Raw genomic sequence first — 21,642 nt, forward strand, 5'->3', positions numbered from 1 at the left:
TACTGATCAAATGGGAGTTTATTTTTCCAAAACTATTTCCAGGTGGAAGCTGAGAGAAAAATAATCCATCATGTGTGTTGATGTGGCATGAGTAAATCTGTCTCATGGGATCACAACTTGTGGGAAAGAACTTGGCAACTGGCACAACATGAGCATCAACAAAACATAACACCAATGTCATGCAATCTGTTGGTGCAGGTAAAGCAAAATCATGTATTGTCTTGCCATTTGCTGGTACAGGTAACACAAAATCATGTATGTCTTGCCATCTGTTGGTACAAGTAACACAAAATCATGTATGTCTTGCCATTTGCTGGTACAGGTAACACAAAATCATGCATGTCTTGCCATTTGCTGGTACAGGTAACACAAAATCATGTACGTCTGTCATCTGCTGGTACAGGTAAAACAAAATCATGTATGTCTTGTCATCTGCTGGTACAGGTAAAACAAAATCATGTATGTCTTGCCATCTGTTGGTACAAGTAACACAAAATCATGTATGTCTTGCCATCTGCTGGTACAGGTAAAACAAAATCATGTATGTCTTGTCATCTGCTGGTACAGGTAAAACAAAATCATGTATGTCTTGTCATCTGCTGGTACAGGTAAAACAAAATCATGTATGTCTTGTCATCTGCTGGTACAAGTAACACAAAATCATGTATGTCTTGCCATCTGCTGGTACAGGTAAAACAAAATCATGTATGTCTTGTCATCTGCTGGTACAGGTAAAACAAAATCATGTATGTCTTGCCATCTGTTGGTACAAGTAACACAAAATCATGTATGTCTTGTCATCTGCTGGTACAGGTAAAACAAAATCATGTATGTCTTGCCATCTGTTGGTACAAGTAACACAAAATCATGCATGTCTTGCCATCTGTTGGTACAAGTAACACAAAATCATGTATGTCTTGCCATCTGCTGGTACAGGTAAAACAAAATCATGTATGTCTTGCCATCTGTTGGTACAAGTAACACAAAATCATGTATGTCTTGCCATCTGCTGGTATAGGTAAAACAAAATCATGTATGTCTTGTCATCTGCTGGTACAGGTAAAACAAAATCATGTATGTCTTGCCATCTGTTGGTACAAGTAACACAAAATCATGTATGTCTTGTCATCTGCTGGTACAGGTAAAACAAAATCATGTATGTCTTGCCATCTGTTGGTACAAGTAACACAAAATCATGTATGTCTTGCCATCTGTTGGTACAAGTAACACAAAATCATGTATGTCTTGCCATCTGCTGGTACAGGTAAAACAAAATCATGTATGTCTTGTCATCTGCTGGTACAGGTAAAACAAAATCATGTATGTCTTGCCATCTGTTGGTACAAGTAACACAAAATCATGTATGTCTTGTCATCTGCTGGTACAGGTAACACAAAATCATGTATGTCTTGCTGTATGCTGGTACAGGTAAAACAATAATGTTATGTCTTGCCACCTGCTGGTACAGGTAAAACAATAATGTTATGTCTTGCCATCTGCTGGTACAGGTCACATAAAATCAGCTATGTCTTGCCATCTGCTGGAACAGGTAACACAAAATCATGTATGTCTTGTCATCTGCTGGTACAGGTAACACACTATCATGTATGTCTTGCCATCTGCTGGTACAGGTAACAACATCATGTATGTCTTGCCATTTGCTGGTACAGGTAATACAATATCATATATGTCTTGCCATCTGCTGGTACAGGTAACAAAATCAAGTATGTCTTGCCATCTGCTGGTACAGGTAACACAAAGTCATATATGTCTTGCCATCTGCTGGTACAGGTAACACAATATCATGTATGTCTTGCCATCTGCTGGTACAGGTAACACAACATCATGTATGTCTTGCCATCTGCTGGTACAGGTAATACAACATCATGTATGTCTTGCCATCTGCTGGTACAGGTAACAAAATCAAGTATGTCTTGCCATCTGCTGGTACAGGTAACACAAAATCATGTATGTCTTGCTACCTGATGGTACAGGTAATGCAACATCATGTATGTATTATTATGTGATTGTACAGGTAACACAAAATCATGTATGTCTTATCATGTGATGGTACAAGTAAAACAGAATCATGTACATCTATCTCATCATGTGATTGTACAGCTAACACAAAATCATGTATGTCTAATTATCTGCTGGTACAGGTAAAATAGTAATGTTATGTCTTGTCATCTGCTGGTACAGGTAACACAAAATCATGTATATCCTGCCATCTGCTGGTACTGGTAACAAAAAATGTATATCAAGCCATCTGCTGGTACAGGTAACAAATTGATGTATGTGTTGCAATCTGCTGGTACAGGTAACACAGAATCATGTATGTCTTGCCAAATGCTAGTTCAGGTACCATAAAAATCATGTCTTGCCATCTACTAGCTCGGGTGTCACAAAAATCGTTTATGTCTTGCCAACTACTGGCTCAGGTTACACAAACATAATGTATGTTTTGCCATCTGCAAGCCCAGGTGACACAAAATCTTGTACCTTTTGCCATCTGCTAGAGCAGGTAACACAAATATAACATATCTTGCCATTGGCTAGCCCAGGTAACACAACAATCATGTCTATCTTGCAATCTGCTAGCCAAGGTAACCAATAAGTTAATATGTCTTGCCCCCTGTTAGTCCTGGTGAAACAAATGTCATAATGTATTTCCATTTGCTAACTCAGATAACATAAAAAAATCATTTCTTGCCATTTGCTAGCTCAGGTGACAAAAGATCATGTATGTCTTGCCATCTGCTAGGCCAAGCAACACAAGATCATATATTTTGCTATTTGTTACCACAGGTAACAAAAAAAAATCATGTAGTTCTTGCCATCTGTTAGCTCAAGTGAAACAAAACTCAGCACTTTCAGGATGTTTTTAACTTTCCTTATTTATATCATTCTATATCTGTGGAGTGGGCATATAGTATTAACTGTGTCTGTCTGTCCCATCATCTGTCTTAAATCTTGTTTCTGCACAGTAACTTTTGAAGGACTTAAGATTGAAAGCAAATTTAGTATGTGGTTTTACATTAAGATCTAGGTCAAGTATGACTTTCACAAAGGTTTATGGAGTTATGGACCCTGTTACATTTAGTCTTTGTCTTTCGTCATATAGACACATTTGTTGTCTTTCTTGCAACATTTCAAATCACAAAGTTAAACTCTAGGTATCATATTTTGCTTCTGCAGCTTTTGAGGTTAAGTCTGAGCATCCTAGTCCAAACATTCCAATGAACAAAGTCATGAGATATATTCCCTCCAGAAATCTTAACTCTATGTTTATGAATTATGCAAATAAACTGACTATAAAAGCTTGATTCAAATCCAGCACATTCAAGTTACAAAGTACACATTAAAATGTGGCAAAGGAAAATAGTCCATGCAATATTTATACATTCAAGCACAGCTGAGGACAGCTACATCACTGAATAGAAGTGCTGAAGATATTCCAAATTTTTGTTTCATTTCTTCCAGTAGTAAATAAGGATGAATCAGTAAAAATTAAGATATGCACTAACTGGTAGAAATCCCAGTGTCAAGATCTACTTGTTCTATGATGGATATAGACTAAGTGACAGACATCCCCATGCCAATATCTCCTTGTTCTATGATGGATACACACTAATTAGTAGACATATCTGTGTCAAGATCGATTTGTTCTATGATGCATATCACTAACTGACAGACATCCTCATGTCAGGATCCCCTTGTTCTATAATGGATAAATTGGCAGACATCCCTGTATCACGATCTACTTGTTTTATGATGGATATCACTAACTGACAGACATCCTCATGTCAAAATCTACTTCTTCTATGATGGATATGCACTAACTGGCAGACATACCTAGGTCAAAATCTGCTTGTTCGATGGTGGATATACAATAACTAGTAGACATCTCTGTGTCAAGATCTACTTGTTCTATGACGGATATACACTAACTGACAGACATCCTCATGTCAAGATTTACTTGTTCCATGATGGATATGCTCTAATTGGTAGACATCCCTGTGTCAAGATCTACTTGTTCTATGATGGATATGCACTAACTGGTAGATATCTCTGTGTCAGGATCCACTTGTTCTATGATGGATATGCACTAACTGGTAGACATCTAAGTGTCAAGATCTACTTGTTCTATGATTGATATGCACTAACTGGTAGACATCCTCATGTCAAGATCCACTCGTTCTTTGATGGATACACACTAATTAGAAGATGTCTCTTTGTCAAGATCTACTTGTTCTAAGATGGATATGAACTAAATAGTAGAAATCCCTTTGTCAAGATCTACTTGTTCTATGATGCATATATACTGACAGACATCCTCATGTCAAGATCTACTTGTTCAAAGATGGATATGCACTAAATGGTAGAAATCCCTTTGTCAAGATCTACTTGTTCTATGATGCATATATACTGACAGACATCCTCATGTCAAGATCTACTTGTTCTATGATGCATATATACTGACAGATATCCTCATGTCAAGATCTGCTTGTTCAAAGATGGATATGCACTAAATGGTAGAAATTCCTTTGTCAAGATCTACTTGTTCTATGATGCATATATACTGACAGACATCCTCATGTCAAGATCTACTTGTTCTATGATGGATATGCACTGACTGGTAGACATCTTCAAGATCTAATTGTTCTATGATGGATATGCACTGTCTGGTAGACATCTTCAAGATCTACTTGTTATATGATGGATATACACTAACTGACAGACATCCTCATGTCAAGACCTACTTGTTCTATGATGGATATGCACAAACTGGTAGACAACGTTGTGTCAGGATCTACTTGTTCTGTGATGGATATCTTTCAAAGCCAGCTTTGTTCTAGGATGGAAAACTTGGAAGCCATTTTATACATGAAGATATTCATGAACAGTAGATATTCCCATGCCAAAATCTACTTTTATCCAGTATGGATAACTGAGCACCCCAGTATACACAAAGACTGATAACTTAAGGCCATAGTACATGTGAAATATACAAATGAGCTTTGAAGATCCACTATCAGTGTTGAAAATTATTAACACATAAGCAAATTTCAAAGTTTGTTTATTAAAGAGAGATAATCCAGAAACTGTAAATGAATATATAACCAATCTACATCTAGTACTTTTATTTATCAATTTGATCATTATGTAAACAATATTTATTTTGGAAATGGAGTGATAATCTTTTAATTATTCAGCATATATTTAATTTTACAAAACTGAAAATGCTCTTGGGTAATTTACATGCAAATGAGAAAAGAATTTGTTTATATTTCAATTTCAGTCATTTCATTTTGGGTATTAGCAAAATAGCAAACATAAAAATAATATACATATCAAGTAGTATATAAAAATCTTAAATTCTAACAATTTGTTGAATAGGGTTGGGGCCAACACAGAGCCCTGCCTGACTCCTTTTGTGACTGGAAATTGTTCAGATGACTCACTATCAACCATGACCTGAGCAAGCATGCCATTATTGAACTGCCAAACCATTCTGATGAATTTCTTTTGGCAACCAAAGTCTGCCATGATCTTTATGACTGACTGTGCTAAAGGCATTTTTGAAGTTGTCAAATGTCATGTACATGTTGGAGTTCTGCTCTTGGCATTTCTCCTGGAGTTGATGAGCTGCAAACACCATGTCTATGGAACAACATCCTTTCCTGAAGCCACACTGACCATATACAGGTGCTCTTGATCAATGTGATGCACAAGTCGATTCAACAGAATTTAGGTAAGGGTTTTGTAAGCAACTGACAGCAAAGGGTTGCCCCAATGGTTGTTGCAGAATTTTTTGTTGCCTGTCCACTTGTACAAGTGGATGATGAATGCATCCTTGTACTCCATGGTTTTATTGTTCCTTGAGTCCAGACTGACTGTAAGAGTTAAGTCAATTTCTGTACCATGCATGAACCTCCAGCTTTTTATACTTCTGTTGGTATAACATCAGCTTCAGGCACTTGCCATTTGACAGCAGGTGAAATGCTTTCTAGGTTTCAGACAGCACTGGAGGATCAGCAAGTGACATGTTGATTTCCACATGGGGTAGACAATCAATTGCCTCCTCAATGACTGATGATTGTTGATTCTTGATCTTTGTTGAAGTATTCTGCCTATGTTTGAAGTATCTTTCCTTTGTCAGTGCACAGTGTGGTGTGATGACATCAGCACTCAGTATTGGAGATGTTCATGATGACTACTGTGACCCACTGATTGCCTTTAAAGCATCAAAAATGTTTCTCATATCATTCCTGTCTGTGTGATACTGAATCTCATTTGTCTTGTTCCTCAGCCATTATTCTTCATCTCTTGGAGTTTGCACTGCACAGTCCTCATGATGTTGAAGGCTGCCTTTTTACATGATGATGTGCTGTCTTCAAAACAGGCCTTTTGTAAATGATGTTTCTGTTCAATAGTCTCAAGGGGCTCTTCGTGGCAGAGTAGTCTAAAATATTTGCCTTTACCTAATCACTGCCATCTCACCTCTGTCCACATCGGTTTGAGTCTAGGGCTCAGTCAATGTAGGTATGTTTGAAAGCTTGCCATGAGTTGGTGGTTCTTCCTGGGGTTTTCTTGGGTTCCTCCTCCACAAATTATACTGGCTGCCATATATAACCCATTATGTGCTGAAAATGGTATTAAGCCAATAAGAACAATAAGTCCCTGTATGGCAGCATCATTATCATTGAACCAGTCTTGATGTTTACCTGTATGTTTTGGATGCAGCATAAAACACAGCCTCTGAAGGATGCCCAGATTTTCCTCTGAGGCTGCATCAACTGTTTCTATCTGGTTTCTTCAACAAACATGTTTCACATTCTCTGCTTCAGTTTTGAGACACTGAACATTCTGGGAACATTTTTGATTTCTGGTCATCTGCTAGGCTGAATCTGGAAAATGAGCTTGTAGGCTATATGCCTAAGGTCAGTCCAGCTTTCGCCTCATCACACGGCCTTTGTCACTTGGAAATCCTGCCAGTTTCTTGGACTGATGATGTAGTCAATGCAATATATGTGTTTTGGAGCCTACTCTGGGTCTACTGGTACTTATGATAGCAGGTATAGAATGATTTAATTCACTCATTGTAAGGCCCTTGATTATAACATGATTCCTGTATCAAGGCATTCTCATTGTAAGGCCCTTGATTATAACATGATTTATGTATCAAGGCATTCTCATTGTAAAGCCCTTGATTATAACATGATTCATGTATCAAGACATTCTCATTGTAAGACCCTTGATTATAACATGATTCCTGTATCAAGGCATTCTCATTATAAGACCCTTGATTATAAAATGATTCCTGTATCAAGGCATTCTCATTGTAAGACCCTTGATTATAACATGATTCCTGTATCAAGGCATTCTCATTGTAAGGCCCTTGATTATAACATGATTCCTGTATCAAGGCATTCTCATTATAAGACCCTTGATTATAACATGATTCCTGTATCAAGGCATTCTCATTATAAGACTCTTGATTATGATTCCTTTCATGAGGCATTCTCACTATAAGGTCATTCATTTTATAACATGGTTCATGTTATAATGCATTCTCAATATAAGACCCTTGATTACAAAATGTTTCTTGTTACAAGACATTCTTATTATAAGGACATTCATTATAACATGGTTCCTGTTATAAAAAATCATTCTCACTATAAGGCCTTTCATTATAACATGATTCCTATTATATGGCATATTCACTATAAGGCCATTCATTACAAAATGGTTCCTGTTATAACACCATCACAAGCAATGAACAAGTACAGGCAATACAGGGTCACTCTGAGATACAACTGTTCTGTTCTAAAAAAGTATGACAAATATTTTACTAACATTAAGAAATTCTAGATATTCATTAGGTTTTCAAATGAATTTTAAAATAAGTGATTTTAAAAGAATGACAAGGTGTAACTTAGGAACCAAAAATGTAACTAATATTTTGAATGATTTATCAAATGAATTATGCTTTTCACATTATAAAAGAAAATTATTTGAAATCTTTGAGGCATTTTATTTTATAAGGATGGGATTATTGTAGGGGACACTCATGTCTGCTACAAGTTTCTCAAAGTGGTGGAAAGCTTGCTTTTCAGTATGAGCATATTAATGAAGAAATATTGTACAATATTTTTTTGCAATGATTACATGCAAATAAAACTTGGAATCCAAAATTTTGCCATAAAACAACTGTTTCCAGTCCTGGAAATATAACATCTCATTATAACAAACACATAATCATGACACTTCTTTTAATCAAACTCATAGGGGGTTGGGTTCACTGTGTCCACAAATGATACCAGGCAGAAAACCATTTAATGAATGGTTTTGTTTTATTGGGTTTTATGCCTTTCTTCAGCACATTTTATGCTGTAATCATACATGCCAACCCCTGGCGAGGAAAAAGTGTAATCCAAAAGGATAAAAAGAGTAATCCGAGCAGAAAAAGAGTAATCCACATCTAACATGATAAAAATTCAATAAGCATATGTACAAAATGATTTATTTATCCTTCTGGAATTTTAAAGAGCCAATATTCCTTTCATAACCTGACAAAGAGGAAATTTATATCTTACAGTTATTGGGTCTTTTTGCTGGGAAATAAGATGAAAAAATCAACTCTATCCGTATGAAGTACACTGTCAGGTAGAGTGGAGTGCCAACTTGATACTTCAGGAATTCTTCTAATTTATCAGCAGCTTTTCCTGCAACATGGTGCATCATATGACTGAGACAACCTGATATGTACAATCTTGGAGACATTTTTCAAAATATAGAATGCAACTCCTTTTAATGAATTCCAGTCATCACTGATGCAGTATCAGCTTAAAACCCCATACAATTATGCCAACTCAAGTTTATTCAAAGTATTATCAAGCAAATGAATTTAAAAAAATCTTCAGCAGAATCTACTGTTAATTCTGGTAATGAAAGAAGAGCACTCTGACTTCGCTCTTTATCCTGTTAAAGTCTCTTACACAGACTGGGTACAACTTTTTGTCACAATCACTACTCCTGTCTGTTGCAATACTAAACGGCCCAATTTTCATGGCTTCTGCAATTTTAAGCGAAGTATCTTCTGCTAAACACCTAACAGTACTAGATGATTTTGTTCTTGCACATGCATATTTTCTACAATTTTGGAATCAGGAAACATCTGTCTGAACAAAGGACCAATGTAGTCTTCTACCGCTAGAGGCTGTCAGTGTTTTATTAAGAACTCGGTAGATAACGATCTGCATTTATAAAATTTGCATCCACATATTAATTCTGCTGTATAAAAAGAAGTTACCTCAGTACTGGAGTTAGTAAACGAGCTAGTTCAAGGTTTCTTGTTTTACCACCATAAAATCTTTTCCATGCAACCATACAACGTGCATGATGATGACTAGAATGGAACACTGTATTGTGTAATTCATGCATTCATCTCTGAATCGGTTTTTCGTCTTCTCCTAATCCAGCTGTGAAATTATTTGAAAAATATTTTTGCTCTAACATGCATCAACTAAAATAAATCTGACTTGACTTTAGCTCCAAATACCTACAGACGGGTTCTATTCTGAATTAGAATAAAGAATCTGCGAGGAAAGATTAAAAGTTAGAAAACCAGTCTGTTCTCTCCCAACTAAGCCATACTGCTGCTATAAATAGAAACCAAGGTCAAAAGTTCAAAGTAGAAACCAGCATGTTTCTTGAAGTAGGGCAACTGCTATAAACAGAACATAATACTGTTAGGAAAGTGCATGCAAGTCTTCAGACAAGCATAATCTTATGTCATAGTTACATAGAAGCTCTCTTTTCTAGAATACGGTCTGTGGGATTAATGGGATGTTAATAAAAATGAGAAAACAAATTATTAATTTTTTTGGAGGGGGATATATCAAAAACGCGTATTCCGAATACAGTTACGTGTAATGTGTAATTTGGTGAAAAAAAGCATAATGATTATGCCAAAAGTGTAATGGTTGGCATGTATGTGTAAATGATGGCCAGTATATTTTGGTGGAGGAAAAACCCAGGAAGACCCTGGGAAGAACCAATGACCATCTGAAAGCTACTGTCAAGCTTTCTCACTTGTTGGCTGAGCTGAGACTCAAACTCATCACAGGAAGAGTTGAGATGTACGAGTTATCTGTTAAGGTGCACAACACATTGCATGACTGCTGCTGTGAAAGACCACCTGTCTTGAGAAACCATACATACAATGCACAAATTTAACTTTTATATAGAGAAATGAGATCCCAATGAGACACTATGTCTTGAGACCATACTTGTTTGTTTGAATGGGCAACCTCACAAACCTGATTTTAGTATATTCCTTCAACAACACAAACACTATTGACCATACTGATGCGAAATTGAAAAAAAACCCAAAGTTTATAATCATCAAAAGTTTTCCATTGAGTATATAAATAAACAATATTTTCTGACTGCTATCGGCCACCATATGTTATCCTCCTTACACTGGTTCACAAATCTTCATTTCACTCGATATTTGAAAGGTGGAGGTAGAAGGCACTGAGGCAGTGCAAAGAAAGCCAATCTAATGGAGGGTAAAACAGAAAATGGCAAGTGACAGTAGATTTTCTAAGTTACATATATATGGGATTCTGCTTAGTATCAAGTTGTGACAAAGTCTTAACTTTCAACAATTTACAATATATATATATATATATATATATATATATATATATATATATATATATATATATATATATATGTATGTATGTATGTATATATATATATATATATATATATATATATATATATATATATATATATATATATATGTATGTATATATATATTACATACCTTTAGTGGTCTCTGAGAGCATGCAAGAAAAAAGAGTGAGCCTGTTGAAGATAGCTAGAATGTGGACAGACAAAACTTGCAATGAAGACAAAAGCCATTTTATGGTCTATGTGCACAGGCAAAATTCAAACATACATACATGATCCTCTACCATTATCTGGAAACATTCTATTTTAATCAAATCTGACAAAATGGTTTTTAAGAAAGACCATACCATTTTTGAGGCATGAAGGGCATTCGTGAACATTTTCCTCAAAGACTGCAGATCTTTGCGCTTTGGAATCATCTCCTTGTGCCGCTTTATCACTAGAAAAAAATTCAGATATGTGTTTGTTAAACATTACAGAAGACAATGTCTCTCCAAAAGATGATAAAAGTTTTTGAAAATTCCAACACGAGCATGAAAATGTAACTACAAACATACAGTGTGACCCCGCTATAGCGCATTCTGTTAAAACGCGAATTCGGATATAACGTGGTCGTGGTGTGGCTCCTGAAATTTCATATACATGTATTTTTCTTGTGCACAAAAAAAATCTTAAAAAGTACGAAAAAAACATAACAAGTTGCTTATCATTTTGGGGAAGAGATCGCCTATGAATAATACAAGATGATCATGGCTTGGCTCCTGAAATTTTATATGTATTTTTCTTGTACACGAAAAGTATTTTTTTTTCTTCTTAAAGGTAAGAAGAAGAAAAAACGCATAAAAAGTTTATTCTGGGATCGCGTAGGTCTTCGCCAATATCGCTAACATGGATTGTTTTTCCTTATTGGCTGCAAAACATACCATGTGGCTTTTTTTATTTGTTGGCAACATTGTTGGCTCTTTAAACTTTTATATAAAACCATTGGTTTGGAGTGCAGAAATTCAGAGGCCCCATGAAAGGAAGTGGAACTGGATATAAAATGCACTGAAATTTTCTATTGTTACATAAACAAATTCTTTGTCCATACTGACAAACCATCTAAACAGTGCATTGTTATATCATAATCTGCTTATCCTGACATCTAGCATGAATTCTGTATGTTGTGAAATATCCACTTTTTTGTTGTTGACATTTCTGGTAACGGAGATCAACTGGACGAGGCATTGTCTCGTAATCTATCTTTCATTGGATTTTCGGCTGCTCGCTAGTAATTAATATATTTACAAAGACTGACATTTGTATGTGGATGGTAAGTAAAATTCCTCCTCGTTTCACTCAGAATTAAATCCTTCAGAACGCTCACATTTTCTGTAATAATCCCTGTCATTAGAACACCTGCGTCTCTATTGTCTGTTGACCCTTTGTTAATTTTCAGACGCATGCGTGGAATGCAGCATCAAAAAAAATATTTAAAAAAATACATCTTATTTATTGGTTTATTCAGTTGGCATGAAGGGACAGTAACTAGAATAGTCTAAATGATGGCCAATTCCTTTTCAAAAATGTACCCAGATAAAATAGTTTGATGAAATTTCAAAGGAAACAGATTACCTTTGAAGCACCGACTGTTGTGAAAATGTACTCAGCAAATGTTAAAAATACCAGTCTCAATCATGCAATACAATTATTTGATGTTGCCACCACAATAAGAAATGGGCATTCGTTTTGTTCTCCAAAGCTCTCCTTTAGTGGTGACTTCAATAGCACATCCACCCTTCATCAAAGAAAGCCGACTACAATCTTTCAATAACAGCAAAGAACTTTTCTTCAAAGGAAGTCAGTACCAAACTTAAATAAAAGTGATGGAATCTGATGGATTTTTGCATTTTCCAACATGACTGGAACACGTTAACTGTCTTGTGAAAGTTTCCTTTTTGTAGGGACAAAGTTTATGCCAACAGCGGCTTAAAATGCAAACTAACTTTTACTGACTTGGAACGTACTTTAAAGTAAATGTGCTTCGTCATTCGTTACGTGATTGTGCTATGTTTTTCCACTGAATTCAGACCAATATGACATGTTACAAAATTAATGAATATTTTAAAGCTGTGTGTGCATATTTTCGATGGAATCACTTGTATTGTGGATTCAATGTATATGATAAGGTTCACAGGTGAGTACACGGTGTTGATACTCTATTCATGCTATGCATTAGACATTTATATATAAACAGGATTCACGTATATGTACCAATTCATGGTTCTCTAAATAAAGTAAACTATTATATTATGTCTTCTCTGTTTTCACTACAGGTGTATTTCTCATTTAATATGCATCAATTCAAGATGGTAACTGTGCTGACGAAGCACGTATTTTACCGCTCACATTTAATACCCCCCCCCCCAATTTTTGTGTGTGTGTGTGTGTGGGGTACATTTTCTTCAGCTAACTGACTTGGTTGCATTTAATACGGTTCGGTATATAACGTGGTCGGCTTTTATGGCTCCCAACTACCGTGTTATAGTGGGGTCACACTGTACATATTAAATTTCATTTGCTTATATCATGAAGTTTCTAATTCATTATACTAATATGGTTTTGTTCAATAAGTTCCCCAAATAATGAAGAAAGATGAAAAAATGCTATAATGGCAATAAAATCTGAGCAGCCATTCATATAATTACCAATTCCACATCCCCAGGCATATCAGTATGGGAATCTATTGAATTTCCACTCCTCAGGCAGATAAGTATGGGAATCTATTGGATTCCCCATCTCAAGGCAGATAGGTATGGGGATCTATTCAATTCCCCCTCCCAAAGTAGAGAGGGAATCTCCTGAATTCCCTCTCCACAAATAGCTACTTAATTTACCCTCTGCAGGAAGATTGATATAGAGATCTACTGAATTCTTCCAGTAAAAAAAAGTGGATACCTATGTCTAACCATATGTACAAAAATGGTTTATACCTGGTTCCTCTTCATCAAACACTTCGTCTCCATCTCTTTCTGCAAGTCCCTTTAGGTATACTGAGCTGTCAATGGCACGCCTAAAGTGAAACCATGTTTGGAATTAAAAACATTTCTTTGGTTAAACTTACCCAGTCTAATGTGTTAGATGTACATCCAGCTAAAAGTCTTTTGCCTCATCTGTTGATTCTTTTCAGGAATGAAAGTGCAAAAAAGCCAGAAGAGAGTACCTTTCCCTTGGATAGAAGGACTGGAGCAAAATTCCAAACTCATTAGTAACTATTGGTGTGAATATGCACACTCAACCACGCATATAACTGAGGTGGGGGGTTTGGCTTAAAAGAGAATGTTTGCATTATCCTATGAACATGTTTGAAAAATAAGTCAACTGATCATAATTTATTAGAAGAATAGGTACTATGAGAATGGAATTACATCCTCATGAATCAAAGTTGGTCTTCTGGTCTACTACTGATTTTAAAGCAGATTTGGAAATCAAACTTATTGAAAGAATATGTTGATAAAGGTTTGAGGGCCAAATACATGCAATGTCCATACAAATATTTAACTTTTATTGGCAAAAAGTAAAGGTGCATGATAAATCTGTTTGAAATCCAACATTCCTTAGTGAAGCTATGAACTCAAAGAAGGGAAGGAAATCAGATAACTCTTGCAAATACTTTGGAATGCTAAAATTCAAACTTATTCAAGGTCTTATAAATATAATATAGAACACCACCATAAATAATTTGGATGAAATCCATCAAACATTGTAAAGTTCTTCTGCAGAAACCTGTGAGGAGAATAGACGAGACATTAATTCTATAAATGATGCTGTGAAACTTTGGAATTCAAACTCATTCATCTCATATCAAATTTGGCTGAAATCCAACAAACCTTAATGCAGGAAATCAAAGTCAATCAAAGTCTCATTAGATTAAAACTGCACACCAAATTTGACTCCACTCAAACAAATCTTGCTAGTTATACTGCATAAACTAAACTTGATAAGGAGACATAACTCCTGTTGAGGAGTGCTGAAAATCAAAACTATTCAAGGTTTGATCAATGTTTAACTGGTTAAAGTCAATCAGTCCTTGGGGAAGTTTAGCCATGAAACTAAAGTTACCACGATTAAGGGCCATAACTCCTCAAAGTCAACACGGTAAAGGGTTTGATTGCTATAGGGCTTCCCTGATTTCATGGAGTGGGACTATATTGATTTTATTGCTCACAGAAAAGGTCAGGTACCAAGATTAATTTGAAGTATTATAGAGCACTGGGCAAACTATTAAGAGAGCACTGATTAACTTAAACTGTAAGACAAAGTTAGTTTAAGCGCAAAATAGATTTAGACAGAAAACTGTTCAGGCATATATCCCTGAGGCAAGAAAACTCAAAAGGATCACTCAGACTGATAAAATGGCACAAATGGATGGCATTTCTGAGGCTTTCTTGTAAGAATGTTCTTACCAAGCATGAATAATAACTGGTGACTGATGGGATTTGGTGCCAATCCGTGTAAGGTGAGACCACTCTCATCTGACTTCTGTGTTGGAAAGTCAATAACATTTTAGCACTACTGTTGCTCAAATTAGCTAAAACACTGTGGTGAGCATTCTTTATAGCTAGTAAGCAGTCTATCTGTGAGACAGTGGATGTCCTACAAACAAATATGAGTAGGTAACACAACTGAAGTCCAAAGAATTAATTTTTGGGAATTATGGATATTATTGCAATAAATATAATTTTCCAAGAAAGATATTTTCACCCTTCAAATTTAGGAATGAAAATTTAATTATCAAAGTCAACCAAGGTCAGCTGATGGATAGCTAAGTTTGAGGATGAACTTGTAGTAGAGATTTTTAAAAATGAAGCTGATTTTTGTTGTTGTAACAATAAGCAATAATTTTGTGATGGTATCTACACTTTTAAGTTTATATCATTCTTAATCACCATATTTTTTAGTCCAAGTGTCACTGTAACATAAACGTGGAAAAACCTGCAAGCTGACTTAATTAAAAGTGATCTTCTCTTCATAATAAGCAAATGACTGTAAGAAAAGTTTCAAAAAACAAAGTGGGCATTATCCTAATTTCTGATAAAATGATAAAGACAATCTAGTAAGGTTTAAAAAAGTGGCAACGAGTTCATTTCACAATGCAAATTCTAAAAGTAAATATGATGATCAATTTTAGTTCAGACTTTAATTTCAGCCAATCAGATCACTGAATTCAAGAAATCCTAACTTTGGTTCTGTTGGTGAAATCCACACATGGTCTCAGTCACTTAAAACCCATTGAAAAACTGTATTCAGATTGCCATTTAGTGAAATGAATATCCTGATAAAACAAGCAATGTGTGAAATAACCTAAATAATTGATATAATAGTTGCTTCAGATGAAAGATAAAACTACTACAGTACATTTTATGTAAATGATAATTCCTATTATGATGATTTTCAACCATTTTATTATGCTCAAGAACTTGCACGGGGAGTAACTTTCATTGAGCTATGTTCACTGTAAAATAATTTACTTTTGGTCGCTTGGAGAAAAAGGGTTTTCAATATTATATCTATCAACTGAATTTGTTAAATGGTGAGTACTTACAAGTTGGATTCAACATGTTTCAAATTGGGTACACCACATGCCTTCAGAGTCTTGTAATGTTCCCTGAAATTTAGTAAGAATGAGTGAACTTCATATCATACACTTGTGAAGATCTCACTAATAAGCATCTAATAACAAAACAAATTTTTATTGTGAATCACCATGTTTTCCTTAGACATTTATTTTTGATTCTCAGGTGCTGTCTACCAGGATTCAGTGACAAGGTGTTTAAAAGATTAAAAGAAACTGAACCTTACTGATTACCCCAACTACAAGAGGAAAAGCAGCTCTATAATCACTAGTATTTATGTGTGTATAAAATGGCTTGATTAACAGGGACCATGAAATTCTGATGGCTTTTGTGGACTTTTTTCCTGAAAATTAATTTGGCATTATTATAAAAAATTCAAAGGTATAAAAAGTTGTAAGGAATAAAAATATATTAATATACCTAATTATTCAAAGTAGTGTAAAATGTGTCATTTTTTGTTCCAGAGTAGCTGTTGTTTCAGCTTTAATATTATCCTATTTTGTTCTAAAAATCTCATTTGCAATGACATCTGCCACATTCAAAAGCACTCGGTGTAAAGGACTGATTTATTGTTACAGTAATGTCTTTAGTACAGATCCTTTCGCGGTCATTCAATTACAGGATCCCCCCCCCATTTTTGCCATTTGCATGAATGATCCAAGTAGCAAACAAACAAATTTCTTTACTAAGATCTTTGGAATTGATGGCACTATTGTTCATTAAAGAATCAAGTTGCAACTCTCTACCCATGATTGACAAGCTGACCGTAACCATTACAGTCTTCAAGTTGTAAGGATAAAGCACACTTGGTCTTTGATACCTATATTGACCATCTGACAAAGAAATGTGTAAACTTAATCACCTTTGAATTTTACTTTGTTTAGCATTTACTTGGCACTTTATGGATAAACAAATCAAAGACAATTTAATATACTGGCTAATCACATTTGAAATTTACAATGATCACACTATATGCAGGCAAAAACTTTTAACCAGCTGGTCATGTCCAGCAAAGTCAATGGATTCAGAAACCCTTCTTGATATTTTATGGCATTCAAGTGGGCAGATTATTAAACATGATAGAGGGACGGATGATTAACTTAGGAACTTATCAAAATCGTCTGTAAATTTCCATAACAATAAGTGTTGCTCATATTATGAGCTAGATTGGTCATCTGGATTGCTTGGACTTTCATCGCATAGCAGTGACAACCCACCCCAGAAAACACACATAGCCTCTGGGATGTTTGAGACTAGTGTACAATCATCATGATAATGGAGTTAACTCCCGTGAAAAAATCGTGTCAAATTTAATTTATTACATCATTCCCACACTGTATACCCCTTAATTATAACATAGTTCTTGTTTTATGTAAAGTATAGAGCTTAACATAAATAGATTGATACAGAAACCATGTTAAAATGAATGAGCTTACAGTGAGGTTGTACTGTATTGCTAAAAAAAATTAAGATGAAGAGTTATATGCACTATGTAATTCATTATAAGGTGGTCTCATTATAAGGTTATATAATCTATGGATCACATGGACAGTGTTATAATCAGGGAGTACTGGATACTGATAATTTGCACTATAACAAACAATTCTGTCAGTGAGTACTAATGACTGCCTCTGGAGTAAATGTCTAGAATATATTTTAAATAAACAAAGGTGCCACATGGAAACAAAATTTGACTCACTTCATGACCAGTTTAACGTAGTATTTGGTAATGTCCTCAGTAACGGATCCTTTAGGATCTTTCATCACAATTGGACGTATAAAGCGACTGTCAAATCTCTCAATTTTCTCCTGAAATAGATGATGTGTAGATATATGGAAGCAATGAATGGTGGTGGTAGTGATGATGATGATGATGATGATGGCAGTGATAATAATGTTGGCAATGATGATTCTGTATTTAGCACACTGCATAATAAAGGGACAGGACTGCTGCATCCAGTTGCTAATGTCACCATTCACAATATTTTCTGAAATTTGGCAACAAAAATCTGGGTGTGGTAATAATTTTCATTTTTATTGGTATTTTTTCTCTGTAGTCTTGTCAGCAAGCCACATTGCTGTGAAGTGTGTCAAACCATGCATGATGCATCACAGCTGGTTTAATATCTTTATTATTACTACAGATTAATATGTGTTAGCAAGCTACTGTTAAGTGTGTGTTTGCCATGCATGATGTATCACAGCTGGTTTATTAACTTTACTATTATATACAGATTAATATGTGTTGGCAAGCTACTGTTATGATGTGTGTGTGCCTAGCCATGCATGATGTGTCACAGCTGGCTTAATAACTTTACAATTAAATACAAAATAATGTGTATAAACAAGCTACTGTTTTGATGTGTGTGTTTGCCATGCATGATATATCACAGCTGGCTTAATAACTTTACTATTAAATACAGAATAATGTGCATAAACAAGCTAATGTTTTGATGAGTGTGTTTGCCATGCATGATAGTATTGCAGCTGGCTTAATAACTTTACTATTAAATACAGAATAATGTGTATAAACAAGCTACTGAAATGATGTGTGTGCCTAGCCATGCATGATGTGTCACAGCTGGCTGAATATCTTTACTATCAAATACAGATTAATGTGTATAAACAAGCTACTGTTTTGATGTATGTGTTTGCCATGCATGATGTATCACAGCTGGTTTAATCACTGTGGCTATTAATACAGACTGATGTGTGTTAGCAAGCTACTGTTATGACATGTGTGTGTCAAGCCATGCATGATATATCTCAGTTGGTTTAATCACTGTGGCTATTAATACAGACTGATGTGTGTCAGTAAGCTACTGTTATGATGTGTGCCCTAGCCATGTATGATGTATCACAGGTAGTATAATCACTGTGGCTATTAATACAGATTAATGTGTGTTAGCAAGCTAGTTATAATGTGTGTGTCAAGCCATGCATGATGTATCAAAGCTGGTTTAATCACTGTGGCTATTAATACAAACTGATGTGTGTCAGTAAACTACTGTTATGATGTGTGTGTCAAGCCATGCATGATGTATCACAGCTGGTTTAATCAATGTGGCTATTAATACAGACTGATGTGTGTCAGTAAGCTACTGTTATGATGTGTGCCTAGCCATGCATGATGTATCACAGGTAGTATAATCACTGTGGCTATTAATACAGATTAATGTGTGTTAGCAATGATGTATCACAGGTAGTATAATCACTGTGGCTATTAATACAGATTAATGTGTGTTAGCAAGCTACTGTTATGACATGTGTGCCTAGCCATGCATGATGTATCACAGCTGGTTTAATCACTGTGGCTATTAATACAGACTGATGTGTGTCAGTAAACTACTGTTATGATGTGTGTGTCAAGCCATGCATGATGTATCAGAGCTGGTTTAATCACTGTGGCTATTAATACAGACTGATGCGTGTCAGTAAGCTACTGTTATGATGTGTGTGTCAAGCCATGCATGATGTATCAGAGCTGGTTTAATCACTGTGGCTATTAATACAGACTGATGCATGTCAGTAAGCTACTGTTATGATGTGTGCATCAAGCCATGCATGATGTATCACAGCTGGTTTAATCACTGTGGCTATTAATACAGACTGATGCGTGTCAGTAAGCTATTGTTATGATGTGTGCAAAAAGCCATGCATGATGTATCACAGCTGGTTTAATCACTGTGGCTATTAAATTATACAGATTAATGTGTGTTAGCAAGCTACAGTGTGTATGAAGGGTGTGACTAGCCATTCATGATGAATCACAAATGGCTTAAACACTGTGAGCAATTAATACAGTCTAATGAGTGTCAGCTGTACCGTAAACAAACAATTTCATAAATATAAGATAGAATAAATAGTTCATGGTAATTAGGGAGGCTGTGAACACACAAACATTGCTACATATCATGAATCAATAATGGCAATGATTACATGGATGGGAAGATGAGCTTGAATTTCAGGTTAAATATTGTGATTTCACTTAAATTCCTCAATTTTTCCAAACCTATTGTGTCAGTGTACAAAATTGTGAAGAGAAGCTTGTCTTGCACTCAGGCCCTCTTAAGAGTAGGACAAAAAAAATTCAAATCATTGTATGTAAGTGATGTTACTGATACAATAAGGCATGGATTCATTAATCTACTCAATGATCAGAGACAAATTTCCTGTACATGAACGTGATTCCAGGACAGATCTTTGTCCATTGTTAACTAGACTGAGTTTTGAAAAGTGCTGTGATGTGGTTAAACTGAACAAAGTAGTGCATGCATGTTTGTTACACAAATAGTAAAATATGGTGTTTGTTGTCTTTTTATGATCAAAATAAGATTAACTTGGCTAATAAATAAGTACATAAAAGACAAATTTGTTTTCTTTTCTATGATCAAAATAACAATAACTTGGCTAATAAGATAGTACATAAATGATAAATTCCTTTTCAAAATCAAACTTTTCAATTATATTGTTTTATAAACAAATATATGTACAATAATTTTCACATATTATCTTGGTTACACAGTTTTAAAAACAAAGAAAAGAACTGCCCAACTTTTTCATTTTCTTTCGTTAAACATCCTAAATACATTGAACACAACTATATGCATGTTATCACTATACAAAACTGTACAGCTGTTAAAATCTGATTTTAAAATGTTAAAAAAATAAAAACTGAATTGCCAACATTTTCAGGATTCGCAATGACTGGTGACAAGAACTTAGAGGCTAGCATGAACTCAGTAGGGAGTATGTGATACTATCTGTAGGCGAGCCCTATAGGGAGTGTTTGATACTGTTTGTACATGAGCTTTTGTTAGCCCTTTATGAAGTGTTTGATAGTGTCCATGCATGAAACCAGTGTAAACCCTGTAGAGGGTGTTTGATACTGTCTGTCTTTGTATGAGACCAGTGAATCAAACACTCCCAACAGGAATTACAGTGTAAACCCTGTAGAGGGTGTTAAATAAAATTCATCTGTACACAAGTCTAACATGAGCCTGGTAGGGAGTGTTCAATATTGTCTTTCTGTGCACGAGGCCAGCGTAAGCACTATAAGGCATGTCTGATACTGTCTGTTCATTCATGATGCTAGTGTAAACCTTGTAGCAAGTATCTGATATTGTCTGTCTGTACACAAGACCATTACAAGCCCATTGACACAGACCATCTGTACACAAGGTCAGCATAAACCCTTAAGGTAGTGTTTGAAACTGTCCATCTGTATACAAGGTCAGTGCATGTCCTGTTAGGAGTATTTGATACTGTTCATCTGTGCATGATGCTAGTGTAAGCCCTGCAGGGAGTGTTTGATACTGTCCAT

The 21,642-nt window shown here is 35.3% G+C and overlaps 1 protein-coding gene across 7 annotated transcripts in view; it reads right to left on the reverse strand.

Moving 5' to 3' along the window:
- The window catches only part of LOC149798985 (sodium/hydrogen exchanger 4-like), a 242,969-nt gene that overhangs the window by 17,777 nt on the left and 203,550 nt on the right, over window positions 1-21,642 (reverse strand). For all 7 annotated transcript variants that reach the window (XM_089957910.1, XM_089957911.1, XM_089957912.1 and 4 more), the window contains 4 exons: window positions 18,019-18,128; window positions 16,289-16,351; window positions 13,677-13,756; window positions 11,052-11,143 (listed from right to left, as the gene is read on the reverse strand). In XM_089957910.1, coding sequence (XP_089814036.1) covers window positions 11,052-11,143; window positions 13,677-13,756; window positions 16,289-16,351; window positions 18,019-18,128 — 345 coding nt within the window. The remainder of the gene's footprint in view (window positions 1-11,051; window positions 11,144-13,676; window positions 13,757-16,288; window positions 16,352-18,018; window positions 18,129-21,642) is intronic.

The sequence above is a fragment of the Sinohyriopsis cumingii genome, chromosome 5 (genome assembly GCF_028554795.1).
Source record: "Sinohyriopsis cumingii isolate HCF-2022 chromosome 5, ASM2855479v2, whole genome shotgun sequence".
NCBI classification, from domain to species: Eukaryota; Metazoa; Mollusca; class Bivalvia; order Unionida; family Unionidae; genus Sinohyriopsis; species Sinohyriopsis cumingii.